General features: G+C 30.5%; 1 protein-coding gene across 3 annotated transcripts; it reads right to left on the bottom strand.

The window, feature by feature from the left end:
• Nucleotides 1-1,209: 1,209 nt before the first annotated feature.
• LOC124362798 (putative leucine-rich repeat-containing protein DDB_G0290503) lies at nucleotides 1,210-23,740 on the bottom strand. 3 transcript variants are annotated; one of them, XM_046817608.1, is made up of 3 exons: nucleotides 23,592-23,740; nucleotides 7,760-9,929; nucleotides 1,210-7,666 (listed from the first exon to the last, which is right to left on the bottom strand). In XM_046817608.1, exons 2-3 carry the CDS (start codon nucleotides 9,751-9,753, stop codon nucleotides 4,501-4,503), a joined length of 5,160 nt encoding a protein of 1,719 aa, XP_046673564.1. In that variant the 5' UTR covers nucleotides 9,754-9,929; nucleotides 23,592-23,740; the 3' UTR covers nucleotides 1,210-4,500. The 3 variants fall into 3 exon arrangements, with proteins under 3 accessions (XP_046673564.1, XP_046673563.1, XP_046673562.1); XM_046817607.1 differs by having other exon boundaries at nucleotides 1,210-7,861; nucleotides 7,943-9,929; XM_046817606.1 differs by having other exon boundaries at nucleotides 1,210-9,929.
• Nucleotides 23,741-23,988: the final 248 nt, after the last annotated feature.

Genomic DNA, 23,988 nt, shown 5'->3' with positions numbered 1-23,988 from the left:
CCTAATGTTTTTATGATATTATTAAAAGTAACAGGAGATTAATTTATTTCGTCCATACATTCGCTATTAAAGGTTCAGTTACAGTAGTGGTGTCTTAGCCAACATTTTAAATTTTAATACTCTGTAGTTAAAATATTAACGTTGGATTTTCCATTTCATATTTGTGAAATTGACGATCTATGTTCTTGAAAACTTACTATTTATAAGCATTATCTTCAATCACCTAGAGAGTTACTTTGTTTTGAAGAGATTAATTTACTTTGATAATAAGTATTCCAATTAAATTTAATCTTTACTTATTATTGTTTAACATAAAAAACTGTCCCAGTTTTTCAGCATTATTGAAAAATTCGACGGCATATAAAAATTTCCAGATTAGCCTTTGCCATAAACGTGTTAACTCTGTCTTATTATTATGTCTAGTTATTCTCACACATCAGTAAGTTTATCCTCGTTCAACATACCATTCCTATTAGAAAAATAAAACTTTAAAAAAGTTGAAATAAAAGTCAATATTAAGAACTAAAATCAATTACAAAGTTACAATTTTGTAGTAATTATTTTTAAAACATAAAATATGTTATTGAACTGCATTATCTGTAGTAAAATTAATCTTAATTTATGATTTATTTCAATCCTGTATCGTCTTAATTATTTTATATTTTAATATTTAAAACTCAATGAAGGAAGGATCTTGTAATCAGCTAGTTGCACCCACAAATGTAAAGGTATTTGTTCTATTTGGTTACAATTGGTTGTTTAATCAAATGTTTTAAAGGTTTCACAATACTGGAAGTGGAAATTAAAACAGCACATTTACAACACTAATAATTTATGATAACAACTGCAAAAACAGCCAATTTTACCAAATCAAATATTTGACAGTCTCTTTTGTTTACTCGGCTAATTCCACAGTGGTCGATTTCAGTAATATGTAATACGAATTTAATTCTAATTAATTAGGTTTAACCCTTTGGGATTGGCATTACATTTCTGTGACTGCCCTCTCACATTGCCTGGCCAAAATAAACTAGTCTCTGACTCAAATCGGTCAGATCATTGATTTATGACCACGTCTTTTCCGTTACCTCAGTCATAACAGACTCCGTCTGAGCTGAGTGAAAGATACATTTTGGCCGCATTAGTGTCCTCCAACAAAGGGTTAAGAGTACTTTAGTGAAGGATAAGAGTAGGAAAGAAAATTTCATATACTTGTATACTCTAGATGTTTATTACCATAAACAATAATATAACATAAAATTTACTTTCAATGTACACCCATTTCATTTTCAAGCTTATAAACAGGAACTAATACAATACAGTACATCAAATAGTTAAAAAAGAATATACCATAATCTATACTTCAGAATTGCTACATACAAGAAACTCAGTTAAACATTATTTTAATACAGAAGAATCTACCACAAGTAGCAGCTGTTTGTTTGTTACTAATGTTAACATTCACACATTGTCAGTAATTACTTAAAAAAATTAAAACACGAGAGTTTAAACGAAATTATAAGATCACAACCCTTAACTTGTAATGTTCACAAAAACCAAACAAACTCTTGTAGTAAATCAGCAACCAAATTAATAACATTTATTTAATACAAACAAATAAAGTTATTGATCAATGTGTTTACAGACAACACTAATATCCTATAAATGGAATATGGAAAGAGATTGGTAGGAAGTCCTACTTCCTCATTGGACTAAGAATTTCATCTGCTGTTGTAATTTTTACACATTCTAGAAGTCAGATAATATTGATGTGTTGCTTAAAATATAGTAATTTAAAATTGTTTAGAGAGCTGTTATATAACTTCTTTGAAAGTAATTAATTCTCATAATACTCTATCATGTTTTTAGTTGTCATGCTGAATACAGTAGTAACCATGCACTCAACATTATGTATAGCTTTGAACATTTTAAACTTAGAGCCAAATTATTTGTACAGATAGTATCACAACTTATTATTGTAATTTGTTTAATATTTTGTTTTGAAACTAAATATCTATGTTTAAAAATGGGTTTCTGCCCAATAAAATCTTCATTACAGTTTACTTAAAGAATAATTTGATTAACTTCCATCATTTCCTATTTTTTTCTGACTAGTTAAAAACAGTGAATATATTGTTCAGTAACTGCATAGAAAACAAGTCTCTTGACCAATTATATATTAATATCATCTGAAACAAAGATGAAACGATCATCTTTAGAAATATAAAATACTTTGTATCCAGAAAATACAATGAAATCACAGTAATATAGAATACATACATAATTCTCATATAGAAGATAGTTAAACTAATACAGTGAATACATTTTTGAGCGCTATAAAGAGATAATAAATACACAATATATTACATTAATAAATATAGACAACTGAACTCTTGTGCCTTCTCACATTGTCATTCCTGTTTATCAGACATACAATAAAGCTAAAATTAATATAACAATGTAACTTGACTGACAAAATATCTTTACTGTAGCAAGTTCTAGTTTGGCACTACTTTTGTATATCAGCACCAAATAATAGCTATTATACCATATGGGACTTTCGCTTGCACCAAATTATGCACAAAAATGGCTAACTTTAATTATCTGAATTAAATCATGAAAAGAATAAAAGGAAATGAATAGCAGTAGCTCTAAGATAAAATGGAAGTATTTAAGAAATTAAAAAAAAATAGCACACTTTCAAAAAGGACTTAAAATATACCTACCTACAACTGCCATACATGAATTATGTTATAATTATTACTTAGCATTACCAGATCACATTAGTATTTTCACAATAATTTACCTATAACATTTTGTAAAGAAACCAACTGAAGGAGATCGGGGGAAAAAGTGCCAACCATCATTTTTTGCTTAACTTAACAGCCAATATGGTTCATAAAGACAGCCATGGATTCATGTTTCTAAAATTTCCACTAGATTGCTCTGTAGGAGCCAAAACACGTTTACCAAGATATGTTAACACAAAATTAAATGCTAAAACAATAAAGATAGTGTAATTTGAGATATAAACCAAGTTGAACGATCTTGTTTACACTTACGTTATTGAAAAAGTGTTTTGATGCTTGGTACTATGATTCCCCATACTAGCTCTCTTGTTAGTTGGCTTTTATTTACCTTTAGACTGTTGAAAAATTACAGTATCTTTATTTCAGGAAATAAAATGCCAACTATCTTTTTTCATGTTTTATACTGAAATTAGGAATTTTATATTACAAAATTAGGAATATAAAACAGATCATACTGCATTTTAAAAGGTTATCTAGGTGGAATAGTACATAAAATATACTTAACCTAAATACTTTTTAACTAAACTTAATTTATTTACCAATATCATGTTTTATGGATTTAGCTAAACTTTAAATTTGGAATATATCAATACTTAAAAAATTATGGTTGGCACTATTTCTTCCCAACACCTATAATTGTATCAATTTTTCATTTGCATTAATGAAACAGCTATGAAAAAGATCATCTATGCCAAAAAAGGTTTTATACATACCAATTCTGTTACACTTATTTACGATATATACTCATGTTACTTATTATTCATTATTATTTCATAAAAATCCTTATTTCATGTTTTATGGTCTTAAATTACTATATTTTTGCTAATAATAGTAAGGCTTAAAAAGTAATAATTTTAAAAAAATGTGTAATTTTCACAGTTTCTTTTTCTCAAAAAATTTAAATTTTTTATTTAAAAACTTAATAGTGGATCAACTTAAAACTGCAGTGTCTATAAAGTATTCATGTACAATTATGGATTTAACTAAACCAATATATTATCTTGTTGTAAACTTAATAAACCTTTCTTTTTATTGTGCAAGATACCTTTTAGTAAAATGTGACAGTTTTATGTAAGAAAAAACAAACTACAAACAAAGAACTTATTATATTGACTATCCAAAAATATAATTAAATTATTTGTTTAATACTAGAATATGGTTACAACAGACTTTTGGTTATTACACTCATTATATTTAAATTTAAGGCATCAATACCATTATGTTGAAAATGTTTTGCTTTCTTGAGAAATTAAGATTAAGTTTTTACTATTGAGTTCTTACAGATCTTGAAAACTATTTCCTTGTATGTAGCATATATAAATAATCGACTTCTTATCTTATTTACATACCTGAGTGAAAATGTATCATAATTAATTTGTACATTGTTAAAAACACTTAGGCTATAAAGTAGTCTCAATAGAGTTTAGTAATATTTAACATGTCCAAAATAGGAAATTACTTAAACTCTAGAAAATACATTGAATTCACAAAATATACAGTCCATTCATTTTCTTATAACAGAAAGTGAACTACTTAAATAACTCTAACACAGAACACAAGTTAGTACATACATTATCTTGAATAAGAACTATCTTAATACAACCACATTGTTCACTATATGTTTGTAAAATTCACAGATGTAAAAAATCTACGGTTTTAATCATGCATTGTTTATAGATTTAAAAATTACTTAACTCACTTCCATGTTCAGCTCATTTCTCAATTTGGTTTCAAATGTTGGAGGACATACATCAACTTCACCAGTAGTATCATCAGGATCAAGATCCATAATAACATTGTCTTCATCAACACTCATTCTGTTGCTACTGTGAGTTTCCGAGTTGCACTGCATACTTTCTCCTTCCACATCGTCTACACTGATTGAATCGTTAGTTAATTCATCCATTTTTGATGACACCTGATCACTTCTGCAGTTTTCAATATCGATATCAATGTGATTTTCTGAGGCAGAGTTAAAGTCATCATTAGACGATGATACTAAATTTTCATTTTGAATTTCCTCACTAATAAATTTTGTACTACAATTGGCACTTATATTACTTTGATCAAGGATTGTCTGATCATCAACTAACATTTCCTCATCTTTCTGTGTGCCACTTACAGTTGTGTCTGAGAATGTTTTATCTGTACTAGAATGGGTTTCTTCTTCCGCTTCACAAACATTTGTTGAAACAGATGTATTTATATGTTCACTACTTGTATTATTTTCAGATTGATGATTTTTGTCCAACTCAGGTAATTTGTGCTCTGGGTGCTGTACAACAGGTAATTTGTGCTCTGCGTGCTGTACAACAATAAGGCTAGCATTATCCACTGTTTTGTCAACTAAACTAATATCTGTGTCTTTACTGCTTACAAATTTAGAATTATCGTTCTCAGATAATACATCATAACTATTATTTTCTCTGATTTCCTCTTTTTCTTTTGCAACGGTGATAGTTTCCTCAGGGAACAATCCTTCTGACTTTGAAACCACCTCACACTTGGCTGATTCTTCAATATTGGTTATATCAGATTTGTTTAGTATAACATTCCCTTCCTTAACAAACTGTTCGACTCTTACAAGATCTGGTTCCGCTGTCACGCCTAACTGTGATTTAGACAGAGTACTCTTTTCTTCATGACTTTGTCCTTTCTCAGATGTAATTTCACTAAATTCGACGTTTGCTTGGCTACTAGAATCTGGTTGAATTTCTTTATTTTGTTCTTGACAAATTTTAATTTCTTGATCAGATAATCCAGATTGCAATATAGTGGAATCTGCCTTTTTTGAAATATTTGAGATGGATAATTGAATATCCATTTCTTCACTAGTTTGTACAACTTCTTCAGAAGCTGATTTCTCAAATGGGATTTGTTCTTTAACGCTTGTGGGAGAGTCAGTAATACTAGTGTCTGATAACTGATTTTGCTCTACTTCATCTAAATTTTCAGTGTGTTCGTTAATATCAGAAACATTCCGTTCAGTAGTTTCAGATACAGACTGTTCATTAGGTTCTGATATTGTCTGTTCATTAGTTTCGGATGTAGTTTGTTTAGTAGTTTCAGATATGGTGTGTTCAGCTACTTCAGATAAGGCGCCTTGTTCAAGTTTACTTTTGTTTACATCACCACTTGGTAAAATTTCTTTAGAACAACAAACAAGGTCAGATTTATTTTCTGTCAAGTACGGATCATTCTGGTTTTCTTTACTTTCAATGCTAATGTTTAATGTTGATGTATTCTCTGCAACTACAACACAATTCTTATGAACATCAGATACGTTGCCTTTTGTATCATTTTCACAAACAACCATTTCTGTGTCTTTGTTGTTACTTACAAGCCTTTCAACATTATTCGATAAACCCTTATTACATTTTAAAAGCGAAGCATCATCTAAAATTTCTTGTTTTGATGTATCCTGTTCTGTATTTTCTAAATTGTGTTCAGTTTTATCAGCTTTGGATTGGTCATTACTATGTGACATGTTATGTAAAGATACTTCTGTAGTTAATTTTTCATGAATTAAATTAATTTGTTTACCTTTTTCATTTTCACACTTATTTTTAGGAGAGTTACATATTTTTTCTTCAGTAACTTCAGATGCATTAATTTCTTTCACAGTTATTTTGCTATCATGCATACCTTCCACTTGATGTTCATTTACACACTCACTGTCGATCGAAGTTGTACTAGGAAAATTTGTTTCTAAATTCAAACCGTTTTCTTTATTGAAGCACTTTTCATTGAAAACTTCTAAAATATTGGATTGTTTGCCACAATTATTGAATTTAGAACTGACACAGTTTTGGTCTTTAAGTATATCATTACTTTCCTCAATGTGCTTTTCTTCAGAAGATTCAAGTGAATTTTTCTCCAAATTTGTTTGTGCATCAACAGACGAAATTGTTTTGTTGGCTGTAATATCCACAACTATATTATTTTCTTGATTAGAGCCCTTTTCTTCCTCAGTAAAATTGGTATCATTTTTCTCATTACTTTTATTTTCATCTAACTGGTTTATCTTTTCTAACTTCTGATCTGCAGGAGTCTCTAAATCATTCTCATCTTCTTTAATTTTATTTGAGTTTTCTTTACTATGGGTCTCTATTACATTACTTTCTTCAACAGGCTCTTCTTTAGGAGGTGTTACATTTTCATCTAACTCGTTTATCTCTGCTAACTTCTGACCTTCATGAGTCTCTACATTATTTTCATCTTCCTTAATTTTATTTGAGTTTTCTTTAATACTGGTCTTTATTACATTACTTTCTTCAACAGGCTCTTCCTTAGGAGATGTTACATTTTCATTTAACTGGTTTATCTCTTCTAACTTCTGATCTGCAGGAGTCTCTAAATTATTTTCATCTTCCCTAATTTTATTTGAGTTTTCTTTACAATTGGTCTCCATTACATTACTTCCTTCAAAAGGCTCTTCCTTACGAGATGTTACTGCATTTTTTATTTCTTCCATAGGTTTTACATCAATCGATTGTTCTCTAAGATTTATAGGTGTGTCAATTATGTCTTCTTTCAAATATTTTTTATCCTCTGAGTTCTTGAGATTGTTCTCATAACCACAATCCATGTCACTCTGCACTTCTTCAGTAACTGAAACATTATTGCCTTCTTTAAGATCACTTTGGTCTGTAGATTTGTTAACTGGAACATTGGTTAAAGTTTCACCTATTTCATTTTGATCTATTTCCAATTGTTTATCTATTGCTTGAGTTGAATAATCAGACTGTTCTTGGAGAGAATTTTGTTTAATGGTATTATCATTTTCTTGATTAACATCCTCTACACAATTAGTTATGTCAACTTTAATGTCTTCTGAAGAGTTTTTACTACTATTTCCGTTCATTACACTGTCTTTTTGACATAAGTTAGTTTGTAAATTATTTGCTATTTCTGAACAACTTTTTTCACCACACATGGATTCATTTACTAGGCTATCTCCCACCTTAATTTCATTTTTCATAGGTTCATTAGTATTTGTGTTTTGTGCTAGATATTCATCAGTACTAACAGAATCATTCTTTGATGCACTTTTGCAATTTGTTTCAATATTACTACTAGAATTTGTGTCATTATCTACTTCAGTATTATTCTTGAGACAGTTTAAACTGTTTCCTTCTATTTCTAGTAAAACGTTACTACTATTATCTGAGGAAACTTCATTATTTATTGAACTTTTGTTTGAAAAAATATTACTACAGTGTGTGGTATCAGTTTTTGTTATAAATTCATCACTTTTCAATGTAGTATTGCAAGATATACTTGTATCTACATTTCCACCTTCATTAGTATTATTTAATTTTTGGCCAATTCCTCCATCCTTGATTTCTATGTCAGTTTTCATTATATTTTCTATAGCAGAATTAGTGATAGAACCTCTGCTTGAATCTTCTCTTACAATTTCAATGATGGGATTTCTTGGTTGCTCACCACTATCAACCGAGTTTGAACTACATCTACTCTGAATACGTTCTTGAGCTTGATCACTGCCATTATTTTCTAGCTGACTTGTATTACTGGGATGCCTGATTCTATTATCATCCATAACAGTCGAATATTTAACATCTCCAATTTCAACTGTGTCAAGCATACTTTCTTTTCCTGATGTAAGATCAGAATTTACAGGGCAATGTACAGAATTAAGTATTTCATGCAAAATATCTTGTACAACAAGAACACTCTCCTTCGTTTCCCTACTTTCATCATTCAAACAAATATCACTTTCTTCAATCAAGGAATCAGACAGCTTGCCAATTTTTTTTGTTTTTAATGTTTTATTACACTCTTTTAAAAGTGTTGTTTTTTCATTTTGTTTTCTACTGCGGCGATTTGTAAATTTGTTTCTTGGTGATTGAGATAAATTAACTGCTGAAGCTCGTTTGGTCGAGGTGGTAGCTTTTGGAGATTTATTTTTTAAATTTGTTGGTTTTGGTGGTTCTTTGTTTTTTAATGTATTATTCACTGCCAAGCTTTTTCTTTTTGAAATTTGAGATACGTTTATTCTTCGGCTTGTGTTTACTTTCGTGTTTGCTGACAAAGATTTAGGAGACTGAGTTTTCCTTCCTTTCACTGGAGAAATAGTTTTAGATTTTGGCGATTTACTTTTAACAGGTGGCTGTATCGTACTTTTCTTAATTTTATCTTGCTTAGGGCTGATGGATTTCTTTGAATGAATTGTATTTAACCACTCTGATCCCTTTACTGTGGGTTTTTTGTTTCTGCTATTTCGTTTTACTATTCCCTTATTAACATCAGAATTTTTTCTCTTTTTTGTTTCATTTTCATCTTCTATTTTAATACCACTTGCCAACTGAGCATAACTCCTCTTTCTACCTCTTAAACTCATGTTATTTCCAGTTTTTTTAGTGTTTGAAACTAAAGACTCCTTCTTGTCCAGTTTTGATGGTTTAGGAGATGTTTTTGATACGTTAGCAACACGCCTTTTATTTTCTGGCTTTTCTATTACATCTGAACCTTTTCTTTTACTTGTAGAACTTGCTTGTATTTTAATAGCTTTAGGAGATTTCTGAGATGTTTTTATCCTAGATGATTTGAGGTTAGGTTTTGGTTCATCGTTATTAATTAAATTGGATGAACTCTTGCTTCTTCTAGATGGTTCTCTTACTTGAGTAGACTGTTTAAGATTTGGTGTCAATGTATGTTTGCTTTTAGCAATATTTCTCTTAGTTTTCTCAGAAGAAATCACCTCTTTTTTCAAACATGCCGCACAAAGAACACTGTTACTTTTGCTAATATTTGAGATGAATTTTGAACACTTAGGGCATTTTACTTTGTCATTCAAAACTTTTTTCTTAGAATTGTTTTCTGTTTGCTTTTTTATGACTTTTCCTCCTTTTTTGGTATTTATAACGGAAGAGTTTAATTTCTTCTCATTTTTAACCGACTTTTTACCTTTGCGAGCCATTTTGAAGTTATTCAAATACAGAATATAAAATAATAATATATAAGTTAAATCAATAAACTTTACATAGTGTCAAGATAGATACTGCTTTAATTTATCTTGCAAACAAGATAATTAACACCATTGTAAAATTTGTATACTTATCTGATGTGATTTATATCTCGACAGCAATTTTTGACCTGAAACAAAATATATTCCATTTACATAAACATATCCCGTTACAAGTTTAAAGTATGACGGCTATCCAGAAAGTACACTACGTTATGCTCTGTAGCCACTAGGGGAGGTCATTTTGATATCAGGTTGTTTCTCCATTCAGTGGCTATCCAGCCATGCTAGTGAGAGGTTACTGTCCCTCCTTGTTATTTTACAATAGCATATTTTACAATAGCAATCTAAAATGTGTGACCCAACAGAAAATGCCGTGAGTTGTGAAGAGCACTCGGTAATATGGGTTTTGTTGGCTATCCAGAATAAACCAATTGAGATTTATTGCCAACTCTGTCAAGTTTATGGGAACAATGTGATTACTAAAGGTGGAGTGAGTCAGTGGTGCATTAGTTTTAAAATTGGTCGAACTAATGTGCATGATGACAAAGTAGAGGTCAAACATAGTGACCGACGAAATTGTATCTAAAGTCAATGAGAAGATTAAAGAAGACCACCGATTCATAATAGCAGAACTCTCATTTTGTTTTGCTCAAATTTCAAGGATTTGTTACACAAAATTGTTATGAAGAAGTTAGGTAGCCATAAATTTTGTGATAGGTGCTAAAACTCTTAACAGAAAACCCATAAAAATCAGTGTATGGCTCCTTCATTGACATTTTTAGATACTAGAAAATTATGGCGACTCGCTACACCACCAAATCATTACAGGAGACGAGTATTAGGTAAAACATGTGAATTTCAAAACCGTCTATTAAGTGGGGGTAATCACACGCCCAAAAAACCAAGGAAATGCATGCAAACATTGTCTGTTTTTTTTTTGATAGGAAAGGAGTTCTTTTTGATGATTGCTTCAAACGTGGTACAACTATAAATTCTGCAAGGTATTGTGAAACCTTACAAAAGTTAAGAAGAGAAATACAAAACAAGCACGGAGGAAAGTTAAAATTGCAAATTTTATTCTTGCACAACAAAGCCTGAGCACACACGACAAATCAGATTCGTGAGGTCCTGGATGCTTTTAAGTGGGAGGTGTTTCCACATTCGCCTTACTGTCCAGACCTTGCACCCAGTGACAACCCCCTGTTTCCAGCATATGATAAGTGCCTTAATTTGTATGGTGACTATGTTGAAAAATAGTATTTTACCATAGCTTTCAAATGTATGTAATACAATTTTTTCTGGTATTGTTTTTTTGTTTATATCAAAACATAATCTACCAGAAGGATATCCCTTGTAAAATATTGAAAAAAATATAGTATTTTACCATAGCTTTCAAATGTATGTAATACAATTTTTCTGGTACTTTGTTTTTTTGTTTATATCAAAACATAATATACTTTCTGGATATCCCTTGTAAAATATTGAAAAAATAGAGTGCAATATTGATTATTCAAACATCAATAATATAGTAAGGACAATAATATTGTGCAATCACTGCAAATTGCTCACAAAATGCTAGATATAAGTATCTTATAAACCTACCAGGGAGAAAGGTTTTTTTAAACTTATTGAACAATTTTTAAAAGCAAGATGCTTTTTGTCATGTAAATTATACTAACGCAGTTATTTGTTTGAAGAAAACATAAATTTGTATAGAATGTAGGGGGATAGTAAAGAGACTCGTACTTGGATAAGTGTAAAATACAGGTAAGTCACTCACTAAATCAATGAAAATAGTTTAGAACAAAGCACATGTCCGTGCACACCAGCGACCAAAGAAGAACATAGACTGGAAATCCCTATACCCAATACATTACGGCAGTTGAAGCCAACCCACACCCACTCTGGTGACAAACCGGCCGGGCACCAGCTCGCTGCGAGTATGCATTTTAATTCGCCGCGTTTCATTAACACCGTTGGATTATAAAGTTAGAGTTGGGATAAAAACTTGAAATTTCACAATTTTGTAGTCAATACTATGGCAATGATGATGTAGTAGATAAACATTTTAAAAGTTTATTACAAGTGTTATAAAATAAATATTATTAATTAAAAACCAAATTGAGCTTTGGCGATGGACATGAAATAATGAGTCGCCTGCTACTTTTTTTATTTATTGGTCAGGCGAGTTTCGTCTGCGAGAAAGTTTGAGATAATAAACCAAATTTTACCGTAGTATTTTTTATAAATTTTTGGAGTGAACAGTTTGTCGAGAAACGAGGTATAAAGCAGAAACAAATTTCATGCGGCGCAAACACGTACACGCCGCCTCGCCTCCATACGCTGCAAATAGGTTTAATGTTTAAATGCTCAACCTTTATTATACTCAAATCTATAAACATTAGCAACTTATTATGGGAATATATCTAAATTTGATTAAATCAACTAATCGTTGTAGCGGGTTTCAAAACCAACAAGTACATAATAAAATGAAACATTATATGTAATTAAAGCCTATAAATTAAACCTTTTACAATACGGAATAACTTAAATGTCTAACTTAAATAGTTAATTTACTTTTTATGTGATGTTACAGTTTACAATGTTACTGTTTATTTGGTGTTACAGTATATATCAATGAATGATTTCTAACATTCTATACAGTATAGTTTTTACAGTTTCTTTATGGTATTTAGTTTATATTCCTTACTTACAATGAAATAAAATGTACACAAATTCCAGCGAAGTATATTTTAGTTGATCATTCTTAAAAAAACATCCAACTTCCAATAATACAAATTCTATAATCGGTGGCAAGCAAAAGCAAACAACGAGAGCGAGCACATCCTGCCGCCACACGGACGCTCGGTAGTGGGTGACTTATCCACTGCCATCCCCACCACTCTGGTGATGACCGGCTTCAGCCTCGCACCCCGATTGCCAGTCTATGTTCTTCTTTGGTCGCTGGTGCACACACACGCATAGTAATCCAGCAATCTCCTAATCTATACTGAACAAAACATTTCACTAAATGATTGAAATTTAAGTCAGGTAACTGGAACATCTCGTTCATTGTAGCTTTAGATGCATTCCAAACTATGGACAAAAATAATAATTTTGGTACTATGTTTTAAAACAAAAGTTGTTTTGTGAAATAAGATACCAAATATTTTATGTAATAGAAGAGGGTGATCCCCTTTCAAGACTTAGTCTGTCCGTCCTCATGGACCACTGGCCTGGCCTCCAAAAGAATAAGGAGGAGAGTTGAAACAGTACAAGGTTGCTGGTACTGATCAAAAATGTTGTTGCCTCAAAAATTCTAAAACTTTTACTAATTAATTTTTTATGTTTGTTGTTTCTACTTAATGTCTTACAAGTTGACTTGAAAGGTTGAAATTTGGTGTGAAACCCTCAACTCTACACTGGTATTGTAAATATTAAATTGGGAGTCCCAATGTCTGTCTGTCACGGAAGTGATCCTACTTACATTGGTCTTATGGGTAATCATGTTGCCTATAAGAACACATAATAAACAAATTGGTAAACAAACATACTATATTGTTAAGTTGAATTAGTGAGTGGGGGGAGTGTTATTCTCAAGAAAATAATTGTTCTAGGATTTTGGTATTATGCATTTTAAATAATAGGAACATTTTGAATAAAACTAAAGATATTAAAATAAAACATTAAACTATTTATTAATTAGAAAACGAGCACAAGCATAAAACAATCTTATTAAATATATGAGGTGTGGTTAGAAAATAACCGGATTAAGGCTGAAAACAAATTTTACTTACAAATATTTATAATTTGATACCGGGTGTTACAGAAAGGTTGGGCTGCTATGTATTTTCAAATTCTGTGTGTGATTCTAAGCTAAAAATGAAGAATAAAATTTTCCAATTTCCACTTTATTTAGCCGCTAGCTGCCATTTTGTATTTTTTATTAACAAACTATTATCTCTAAAACTAGTTAAGCTAAAGAAACCAAATTTGGCACATAGGTTTGAATAAGTAAAAGGAAAATAAAAATAGTTGTGTTATTTTCTTTAATATTAACAAAAAGGCGTCTGTTGAAATTTTTTAAGGTCAAAAAACAAAAAAAAACCTGTTATAGTTATAAAATATGTACTAGACACAAACTATTTGGAGAATAGTACTGATGGCGAGAGAAAAGAAGAGACCTGGATTCTGGCCTATCTGAAATTTGCAGGCGTTACTACTAGTATGTTGCCGCGCCCTGTTTCGTAATTCCATTATTGTTTCACTGTTCCATTGCTAGGATAAACAATTCGCAGGGTTGGCTGTGGGGCGAAGCGCCTGAAATTACCGTGCGGCAACACAGTAGTACACAGCTGTGCGCCGGCACGGGCCAGGTCTCTTCTTTTCTCTCGCCAACAGTATTGTAATTCCAGCGGTACGAGTTTCAACGGGATTAGTCAAGGCATAAGCGAACACTACCACAAAAAAAAATACACTTGCACAAGCCAGAAACCCCAAACATGTCATGAGAGTACTGTTCAAAAAGTATCAGACTTTTGTTAATTAAAAGTGCATTTTTCGAACTAGATCTACAAACTACTAATCCCCTTCAAAGTAATCTCCTTAATAAAGCACACACTTCTCCCAGGGCTTCTGCCAATGTTCAAAACATTTCTGGAAGGCATTTTTTGGAACGCTGTTAATCTCTACCATCATATTCTGTTTAATGCCTTCTCTTTCTTGAAATCGAGTTCCTTTCAGGCGCATTTTCAGCTTAGGAAATAGCCAGAAGTCGCTGGGAGCCATGTCTGGAGAGTACAGAGCCTGGCGAACCAGAGGGTGTTGTTTAACGAAAAATCTCTGAATTAAGATGTGCAGAGTGGGCAGGTACATTGTCGTAATATTTTTATATTTATATTAACTTTATAAATTAGTAAAGTATAAAACGTATTCTAACTTGAACATTCATTTTCTAGTAAAAAGTACCAGAAAAAAACTGTCTTATTTTTTGCATGCTGAAAAACCCAAAAATTCCACCAGTCAAACCATTATTTCATCAGGTAAGTTTTATAGCAATCAAAAAGAGTTCACGTTGTTATTTTACATATTTTTGACCTGTACCCTTTGAGTACCCTGGCCATTTCTTAAGGTCATATGCAAAAAATGCCGGCCTAATATTTGTAGATTAACACACTTTTGAAAGAAAAAATATAGTAAAAGATCTATCTAACCAATGTTCATCATTTTTTTAAATAAAGTTAGCAACATAATACATATCTGTAAATATATTTCTTTAATCAATTAAAACAAGAAAAGAATTTAAAGTTTAACACAAATTTTATGCTATGTAAAAGTATTAATTTTATTTTTGAACTATACCATGCAATAGACCATAAAAATCTTAGAAAATTACACACATAATTTTGTTATTTACATAACAATTGCACACTATGATGTTGTGTAAGCTTAAATAATTGTTTTCTTCAAATTGCATTGATTTAAAAAAACTGTAATTTAAAAGTAACTACCTATCTGATTTATTTTAATATTTATTGCAAAGAAACAGCTCACTAAAATGGTAGACACATAGCTAAAAATATTTAAATAATGTACTAACAAACTCTTGTATTCACGCTTGGTTACTGGTACAGTCAGACTAATCAATTAGTAACACTACTTTGTATAACTAGTCACAGCATTATGCATTAGATAGAATAACACTTATAGTAATAGACTATATACTAGAATTCGTTGCATCTTTGTGATGTAGTTTCATTATCATAAGTGATTACATGATTACTTTTACACTGCTTGAATTTAGTTAATATGCATCCAAACAGAGTATGTACTATTAGTTATTTTTAGTTATCTTTAAATCATAAAATTTTAATTTTGTTCTAAAATTTACATGGTATATTAGTACTATTGTGATTGCAAACTCGAGTGAAGATGGACTCGGTCCTCACACAAAGGCTTATGCCCATGTGGGTACCTTCTCATGTATTCTATTATCGCCATACTTGTATATATGTAAATGATATAAATAAATTAAATTAAATAGTGCGCATCACATTTGAAGCCTACACAGATTTTGTAATTGGATGAAATGTCTTTTCATAGATGGTTTAACATCAATTTTTTGGTTGTCTATCTACATGTTATCATAAATAAAGTAGAAAATACAACAAAACAAGTTTTAGCAAATGGTAGTCATAGTCATAGTCATAGTCATAGATCTTTATTCAAAGCTGTAATATTATAAATACAGTCAGAATAGTGTCACAAATACAGATAGACTAATATCATCACAGATACAGGTTAAACTATCTAAAATCTTATGTTAACTTAACATAAATATTGTTAATTTAAACAACTAAAATTAACTCAATTTTTATTTATATTTAATGGCCCAAGCCCTCAAAAAATTCTTCAAAAGAATAAAATGGTCGTGATATGAGATAATTTTTTAATTTTTTTTCCTTCAATTTTTTTTATGTCACAGGAATGTATTGAATAAATCGTGTACCGGCGTATTCAGTTTTCTTTTTAAACAGCTCTAATTTATGATTTTCAAAAATTATACCACTCCTAGTATTATATCTATGAGTGGTATAGGTAGGTATATTTTTAAATTTTGTGTAAGTTATTGTATCGTATATGTATTGACTGTAAACAGTTAAAATTCTTAATTGTGCAAATAAATGTTTAACGGTTGCTTGCCATGGTAAATTTAGAATTAACCGTATTGATTTTTTTTTGTAGTATAAGAATTTTTTCAAGGTTTTTATTTGAAGTAGCTCCATATACACTGATCCCGTAGCTTATATGGGAATATATTAAAGAAAAATAAATTTGTTTTAAAGTATCCTGGTTACAAAGGTTTGCCATTTGCCTAAGGGCGTACAGGCCAGATGATGCTTTTTTTATTATGGTTTGTACATGTTGATTCCAGCTTAAATTTTGATCTATTATTAGACCTAGGAAACAAGTTTCCTCTACCTCCATTATATTTTGGTTACTTATCTTAATGTCATATTGAAAATTAAACTTCGATTGGTGTGTTTTAAAGGGTATAAAATGTGTTTTGCCGGGGTTAAGTAACAAATTTTTTTTAGTTAAAAAAGAGTTAATTTTATTCAAACAATTAAGAGATGATGTTTCAATTACCTTAGGATCCTTTCCTTTGACAATTACGTTTGCATCATCAGCGTATAAACACATTTTGTTGTCCTCTGCTACTGTAGAAAGTCCTGTTATATAGCAAATAAATAGTAAGGGACCCAAAATTGAACCTTGTGGTACACCATACTTTATGAGCTTTTTTTCGGATACAAAATTGATTTTGTCTTTAATTAAGATTTTGTCTTTTTTTGGCAGTAGATTGTTTACTGCCAAGTGACAGCTTTTGTCCATGACAATATGCATTACGATGATGAGCCTCTAGACATTAATACACGTACAGAACTTCAAGTAAAATATTATTTACAAAACTACAATATAGGTATACTTCTGTTATCTGATTACAGTTAATTTTTTCAGACAATTGATCAAAATCCTAATAATATTATAAACGCGAAAGTTCCTTCATTTATTTGTTAAATGCTTTCACTTGTAATCTATTTAACCAGTTGTACCGACATTTTTAATGGACATTCTTACGGTCTTTGGTACGAATATATAGAATCTTATTTCGAAAATCACTCTGGGCTACACCCTTTTAGTCTCTAAAATAACAAAAAAATCTCATCTTGCTCTATAAAAAGTTGCTAAAATTTAGCATTATTTAATAATATTTAATATTAACTGAAATGTTTAATTAATTCAACCACTTGTTTACATTTATAATGTAAAAGCATAGAGTAAGTTTGATCATTGATAATATCAACACTGATAATTATTGTAATATACTACTACTACTATACACTTTAAATAAATGGTTAAACTTAATTGTATTCTGATGATTATAGCTAGAAATAATAAATAACTCAGTATGATACAAATGTGAACTTTAATGATGATAAATTAATTGACATACAAGTTTGAATTTTGAAACTAGATGGAGGATACAATTATGGTAAATTTTTAAATACAATTCTTAAATTTTAGGGCAGGGTGGTAGTGCTGGCTTAATGAAATAGAAATATTAGGTATTGTTTTTAATAAAAGATATTGTAATTTTGAAGAATAATTTTGTTAAATTTTAATTATATTAATTTTGAAGTGTTAGCCAAATCGAATGTTCCTGGGTTTTATGTTCTTCCAATGGATCACTGTTAAGCTTAAAAGGAATTTTCTCACCCAATGTCTGTCTTTTGCTTCTGTGTACTTCAGTGATGATATGAATTTAATAAATTAACCTTTCCTTTGAATCAAATACTGCTTAAAAATATTATAAAATGTAACCAGTTTCTTTATTTAAAATATTAATCTTGCTTCACTTCTTCTATATCCCTCTTTCCTCTCAACTTTTAAACCTCTGCTCTCTTCACTCTTCAACAATCATCCCTGCACACTGTATCACTAACTTTAGTTCACTTTATAAACTTTTAAATTTTATATGTAATCAGGAGAATTTTGATTAATTTTGATTTTGTATTTATTATTGTTTGTATTAAAATTTGAGACAATTTATAAATAATTATTCCTTAATTATTATTACTAATAAAATTTCTAAATTAAATTAAGTATTCATATGAATGTGAAATGGGTGTATGAAATTAGTCATTACATAATATGTAACAAAAATACAAGTAAATTACAATTGCCATAAATATATAGTATTTGACAGATTTCCTTGATTAAGGCAACAAACACTGCATATCAATTCTACTCATAGTCTATGATATTACAAAACTCATTCTTAGACTGTGCCTATTTTCAGAGCTATATAGTTTTTTTGGGATAAATACAGATCTGTAAGTTATGGATGGTCTCACACCTCAAAAACGTATCAGCCGATTTAAATAAAACTTTGCATAGACATTCAGAACATTAGTCTCCTATATTATATCACAAAACTCATTCTTTGGCCACACCTGTTTTCAAAGCTATATCGGTTTTACGGGTTATGTACTAAGAAATATCTATGGATGACCCCATACCTCAAAAACGTACTCGCTGATTTTGAAAAATGTTGCATACACATTTTAGTCATAGTTTACCATAGGCTACTATTGCAACCCACATTTTTATGCCGCTTATATTTTCGGAGCTATATTGCTATATTTATTTAAAAAGCCAAATAATGAATCTGTAATTTTGATATTGGTTAATTTTCGCGTACATATTCTAGACAGTCATACTAGCATTTAATTGCATGTCTTAATTGATAAATCTATAGTGATAAAGATTGTGTTGGCTGGATTTTTTTATAAGAAGAGAAGGAGAAAATAGGTGCGGCCTAAGAATTAGTATTAGAATATAATATAGTGGACTTTGTGTAGAATATGTGTGCATGTAGAATATAGATAGAAAGTTTTATAAAAATCCGCTTCTGTATGTATTTGAGGTACAGGACCATCCATAACTTAACAGTTCTGTATTTGGCTGTAAAATTGATATAGCTTTGAAAATAAGTGCAGGCTAAGAATGAGGGCTGTAATATAGTACAGTAGACTATGTCTGGAATACATAGGTATAGCTCCTATAGCTCAGAATCCTAAGCCTACAATTAGTGACTACTGCTATTCTAGAAGAGTTAAGTACATGCCCATATTTGGTGAAACCATGGCAAGGAACCGGTTCAAATCAATTTCATGATATCTCAATTTTTCATCTTCTCTAAACCGAACAGATAAATTAAGAAAAATTAGACATAGTTGATTATCTCTTACTAGCTTTCAAAAAGATTTTCACCCCTGATAAAAATATTTTCATTGATGTTTTGGCAAAGACTCATGAATACAATTCAACCCATCAAAAAGAGCTAGGTTTGGGATAAACAGTTACAAAAAATGGGATTCGAAAACTGGGTATTGTTACAATTTTAATATCTACACTGGTCAAGAAGATACGGTAGGCCTATTCAAGAGTTCAGTCAGTAAACAAGTTGTTTTGAACTTATGTTCAGATCTTTTGCAACAGGGATGTGTACTGTTCATGGACTGGTACAGTCCAAAAAAATTCTTTAAGGAGCTTCTGGAAAGACAAACATATGCTGTGAGAACTGTCAGGACCAATAGGCAAAACCTGCTGATCTGAAGAAACAAAAATTGATACAAAAGGAAGCTTGGCTTTATTTTGACCCAAAAAATGTTATGTCTTAAGTGGAATGGACAGGAAAGATGTCACAATGTTGTCAACTATCCACGAGAGACCAGATTTTGTAGATGTCATTCCTCAAAGAGAAAGAAGTAGGCCTAACCCAAAATCTACTTTTAAACCAAATGTTGTAGTTGATTATAATCAATTAATGTCTGGGATTGATAAACAAGATTAGAGATTGTATTCCTTCCCAGTGATGCGATGAACCATAAAAGGATGCAGAAAGATTTTTTTTATCTCTTTGATGTTGCTCTCTACAATCGCCTCATAGTGCATAACACAATGACTGAAAAATACAATCAATCTCAATATTCAGAACAAATTTGACAGACCAAACACTGCATCTTCAAGGAGGTATTTTAATCAAAAGAAACCCCCAACTACCAAGGCCAGACCCTAAATAAAATGTCAAGTTTGTGCCCCACAGACCAAAAGATGTCATACACTCTTCATTTCAAAACGTGTTTTGAGGTGTTTCAATATCCACATACAAGTTCTGAAAAAGTATAAAAAAACATGTAAATATTTGTATATTTTTTGAAAATGAACATTTTCTGTCTTTACGAAACAAGGAATAACTAAAGGTGAGTTTATAATATTCATAGTATTTTATACAGCAAGTTTTGTGCAAAGTTCACCTGTTCTTACAGCATGTAAAATATCCAGTTCTGGAGTCCAAAAATTAGAGTAATTTATTCAGCCATGAATGGTCTTTCAATGCCAATTTTATTTACAGGAAACAATAGTATGCATTGAAATTCAAAATCAAACTGTCACTTTCATTGGATTTTTTCCTTACAAAATTAATGAGTAAGAAATTGTTTCTAATGGTAGGCCTATGTAATTTAAGTTAACCCTTTTAACTCCCTAGAAATAGAAGCTTTTTGACCGAAGTAAGTTTTCCAGATCTGTGTATTGTATTTTCTTGATCGGGCTAACAATGCAGGCTCAGTTGTGACGTTGGAAATATAATTAATTTGAACCAGAAATGATCTTCCACGTGCAAAAGATGACACATTCATTAAATTAAACTCTGATACTATTTACCACGAACTTTAAATAATATCTACTTGATGTATGCCTACTTACGTTTTAAAATTTTCATAGAACTCCATCATATTACATCATAAGTGCTTTTGCTTTTAATAAGTAATATAAGGACTTCGGTTCTAAAGATTGTGTGCGAAGCCACGGGTAACAGCTAGTTAATAATAAAAATAAAAATAGTAGTAAAAACTTCTATTCTAATGTTTTATAAATAATTGGTTTATTACAGAATTTTATAGTTGTTTGTTTATTTTTAGCCTCTGATGTAGATTTTGATGATGGCCCTGGAACAAAGGCCCCCATAAAAAAAAAAAACATAAGTGGATTTCACTTGTAAATACGTTAAGCTATAGTGACAGTAATTCAAATACTGGATACAGGAAATAATAATGAGAAATATATTTATGTTATAGACTAGTAGGCTACATATTGATGTATATTCGCCAACTTTTTATTTTTTACAAAAAACATTATGTTTTTAAGTTTCAAAACAAGACTTTTTGTTTGAAAATATTTATGCAAGAGCATTTGTTAAGAAAGAGGAAGAACTCAGCATTAAAAGCCCCACGGTTTTCTTATAATTGGTTAAAAAAAATTACATTTATTTAAAAAATCAATAAAACCTGCGGCAGTGTAAGAAAGTTGTCAAAATTAGGAGGCAGCAGTGAAAGTGGTAAGTGCATGTTTTTAGAGTAAGTGAAGTTGACTCGTAACATGATGGTTATGATTTCTGACTTACGCGTGTCACAACGCTCTGGTATGATTTGTTTATTTTAACCTAGATTTTAAATTATGTCTTAGGTCAAAATTTACCTGAAGAAGAGATGATTGCAGATCTCGAAACATAGTGTTACTGATTTTTGTTGTATCACTATACAATTATGGCAAATGCCCTGAAAAATCCTGTTTCCTTATAATTAGAAAATGTAGAGACAAATAACTTGCTTACATTTCTTTTGTATGGGTGTCAGCAACTTTATTATATTTATAATGAAAACTCCCGTTTTTTCGCCTGGACACAACTCAAATCACTACATTACTTTTATAAAAAACTGTATAACTTACTATTTTAGTTTGTATTTACTTAAATACTAGGTTTTCAGCACATAAACAACAAGAATAGATGTTACACAACACAATACTCGTCCACTAAGTTGTGAATAGAAGACAAAATAATCACATAGAGGTACTTCAGTATTATCGCAGCCAACTATTTTTGGACAAGTTTTCCTTATCGGGGACCAAAATAAACTTCATTATACCTTCCTAATACATTCCTTCTTCCATAATTAATTGAAAAATACTCAATGAGTTAGCCTATACTTCCTATCATCAAAATGGCTGCAAATAGGCCTACACAAGCGACCCTTCAAGTATGATTTTACGCATGAATCTTCTGTTACTTTAGAATAATAAATTGCTGTTATTTTGGTTTTTGCTTTCATTGATTGTCATAATGATTTGTAAATTTCATAAATAATAATAATAAATCATTGTCTGTTCTATTTTAATTTATTTTGGTCCCCGATATGGAAAACTCATCCAAAAATAGTGGCCTCCTGATAATACCAAAGTACCCAAACTACATATTTTTTATATATCAAAGAGTAAGGAAACACTATAAAACTTGTATGTATCGATAGTTTTGAATCTATTCATTACAGCTATGTGGTTATTTGGCCAAAATAACTTTGTACTAAATAAAATGTTATCGAAATACGAAACGTCAAATTAGTAACGCTGCGTCATGCAAAGGATTAAACACTAGTTCCTTTTACCTACAAGATTAAAAAAAGTTCGCCCTTTAAACAAATTGAATTGTTTGCCTATGTTATATTTTTAGTTTTAAGCATTTTCCTTTTTAAAAAATCACAAGAATTGTAAAGTGGCTGGCTAACAAACATTTACCTTATTTTTTGATTCCCCAAGTTGTAAGAGATAGAAATAGGTAGGTCCAACATTCAGGTACCATCTAGTTAGGTTAAGAGTTCAAACTTCTTAACACGACCTCTAAACCACTTGGTAGAAAACTGCAGTGAAGGTGTTAACTACGTTTATTATACTAGACAGTTGTTATACAATAGTTTAACACATTGACTGTGACCTACACATCACAGTGGCTAAGTTAAGTATGTCTGTTCTGTCTAACTCACTATAGAGCTGCAGTAAAGGTGTTAATTAAAGTGTAGCCTAAGAAACTACCTTAGGTTGATTTCTTTAGAAATGCCTCAAACTCTTCAATAAAACAATCAAATTAACTTGAGTAAGCATATTTATTAAGGTTTGTTTTTACTATCCAACTGTATAAACTGATTTAAGCAACTTATTTAATTTCAAAAATTGTTTGCAGGCAAATAAAATAGTGCCTGCTCTGTCAACGCCATTCCGCCAAATTGCCGGTGAACAAGTCGGCTCAAACAAAGGCGCTATGTATACATTACTGAATCAATAAATATACGTTGACAACAACACAAAATATTTAGTGATTCACTACTTACCGTTAACTAAAACTGTTATACACACATTAGAAAACACTTCCAAACAAAATATATACACGCTTCAACGAATTTTACGAAGAGAGACAACAATACTGACAGGCGACAGCAAGAGTCAAGTGAAGCCAGTTACAGTGTTGCCACTTTTGATTTTTGAATGTGTTTATTTTGTTTGAAAACGATTCAAACATGCACATTTATCAACTATACAGTTGTTAAGTTTCAATAATTATATTATTAGTAAAGACATTTAAATTATATTACATTTTTAGACATTAAATATTACATTAATTCGTTACTAAAGTAAAGTTGAATCAATTTCACAAAACCTAGGAATAAACTAATTATTAGCAACAAATAGATGACGGCAACATCGCGAGAGATGTCACTGGTTTCTTTT

Source organism: Homalodisca vitripennis, chromosome 5 (genome assembly GCF_021130785.1).
Source record: "Homalodisca vitripennis isolate AUS2020 chromosome 5, UT_GWSS_2.1, whole genome shotgun sequence".
Lineage (NCBI taxonomy): Eukaryota > Metazoa > Arthropoda > Insecta > Hemiptera > Cicadellidae > Homalodisca > Homalodisca vitripennis.
Note: the sequence above shows the minus strand (reverse complement) of the source record. Positions and strands in the feature narration are given on the sequence as shown.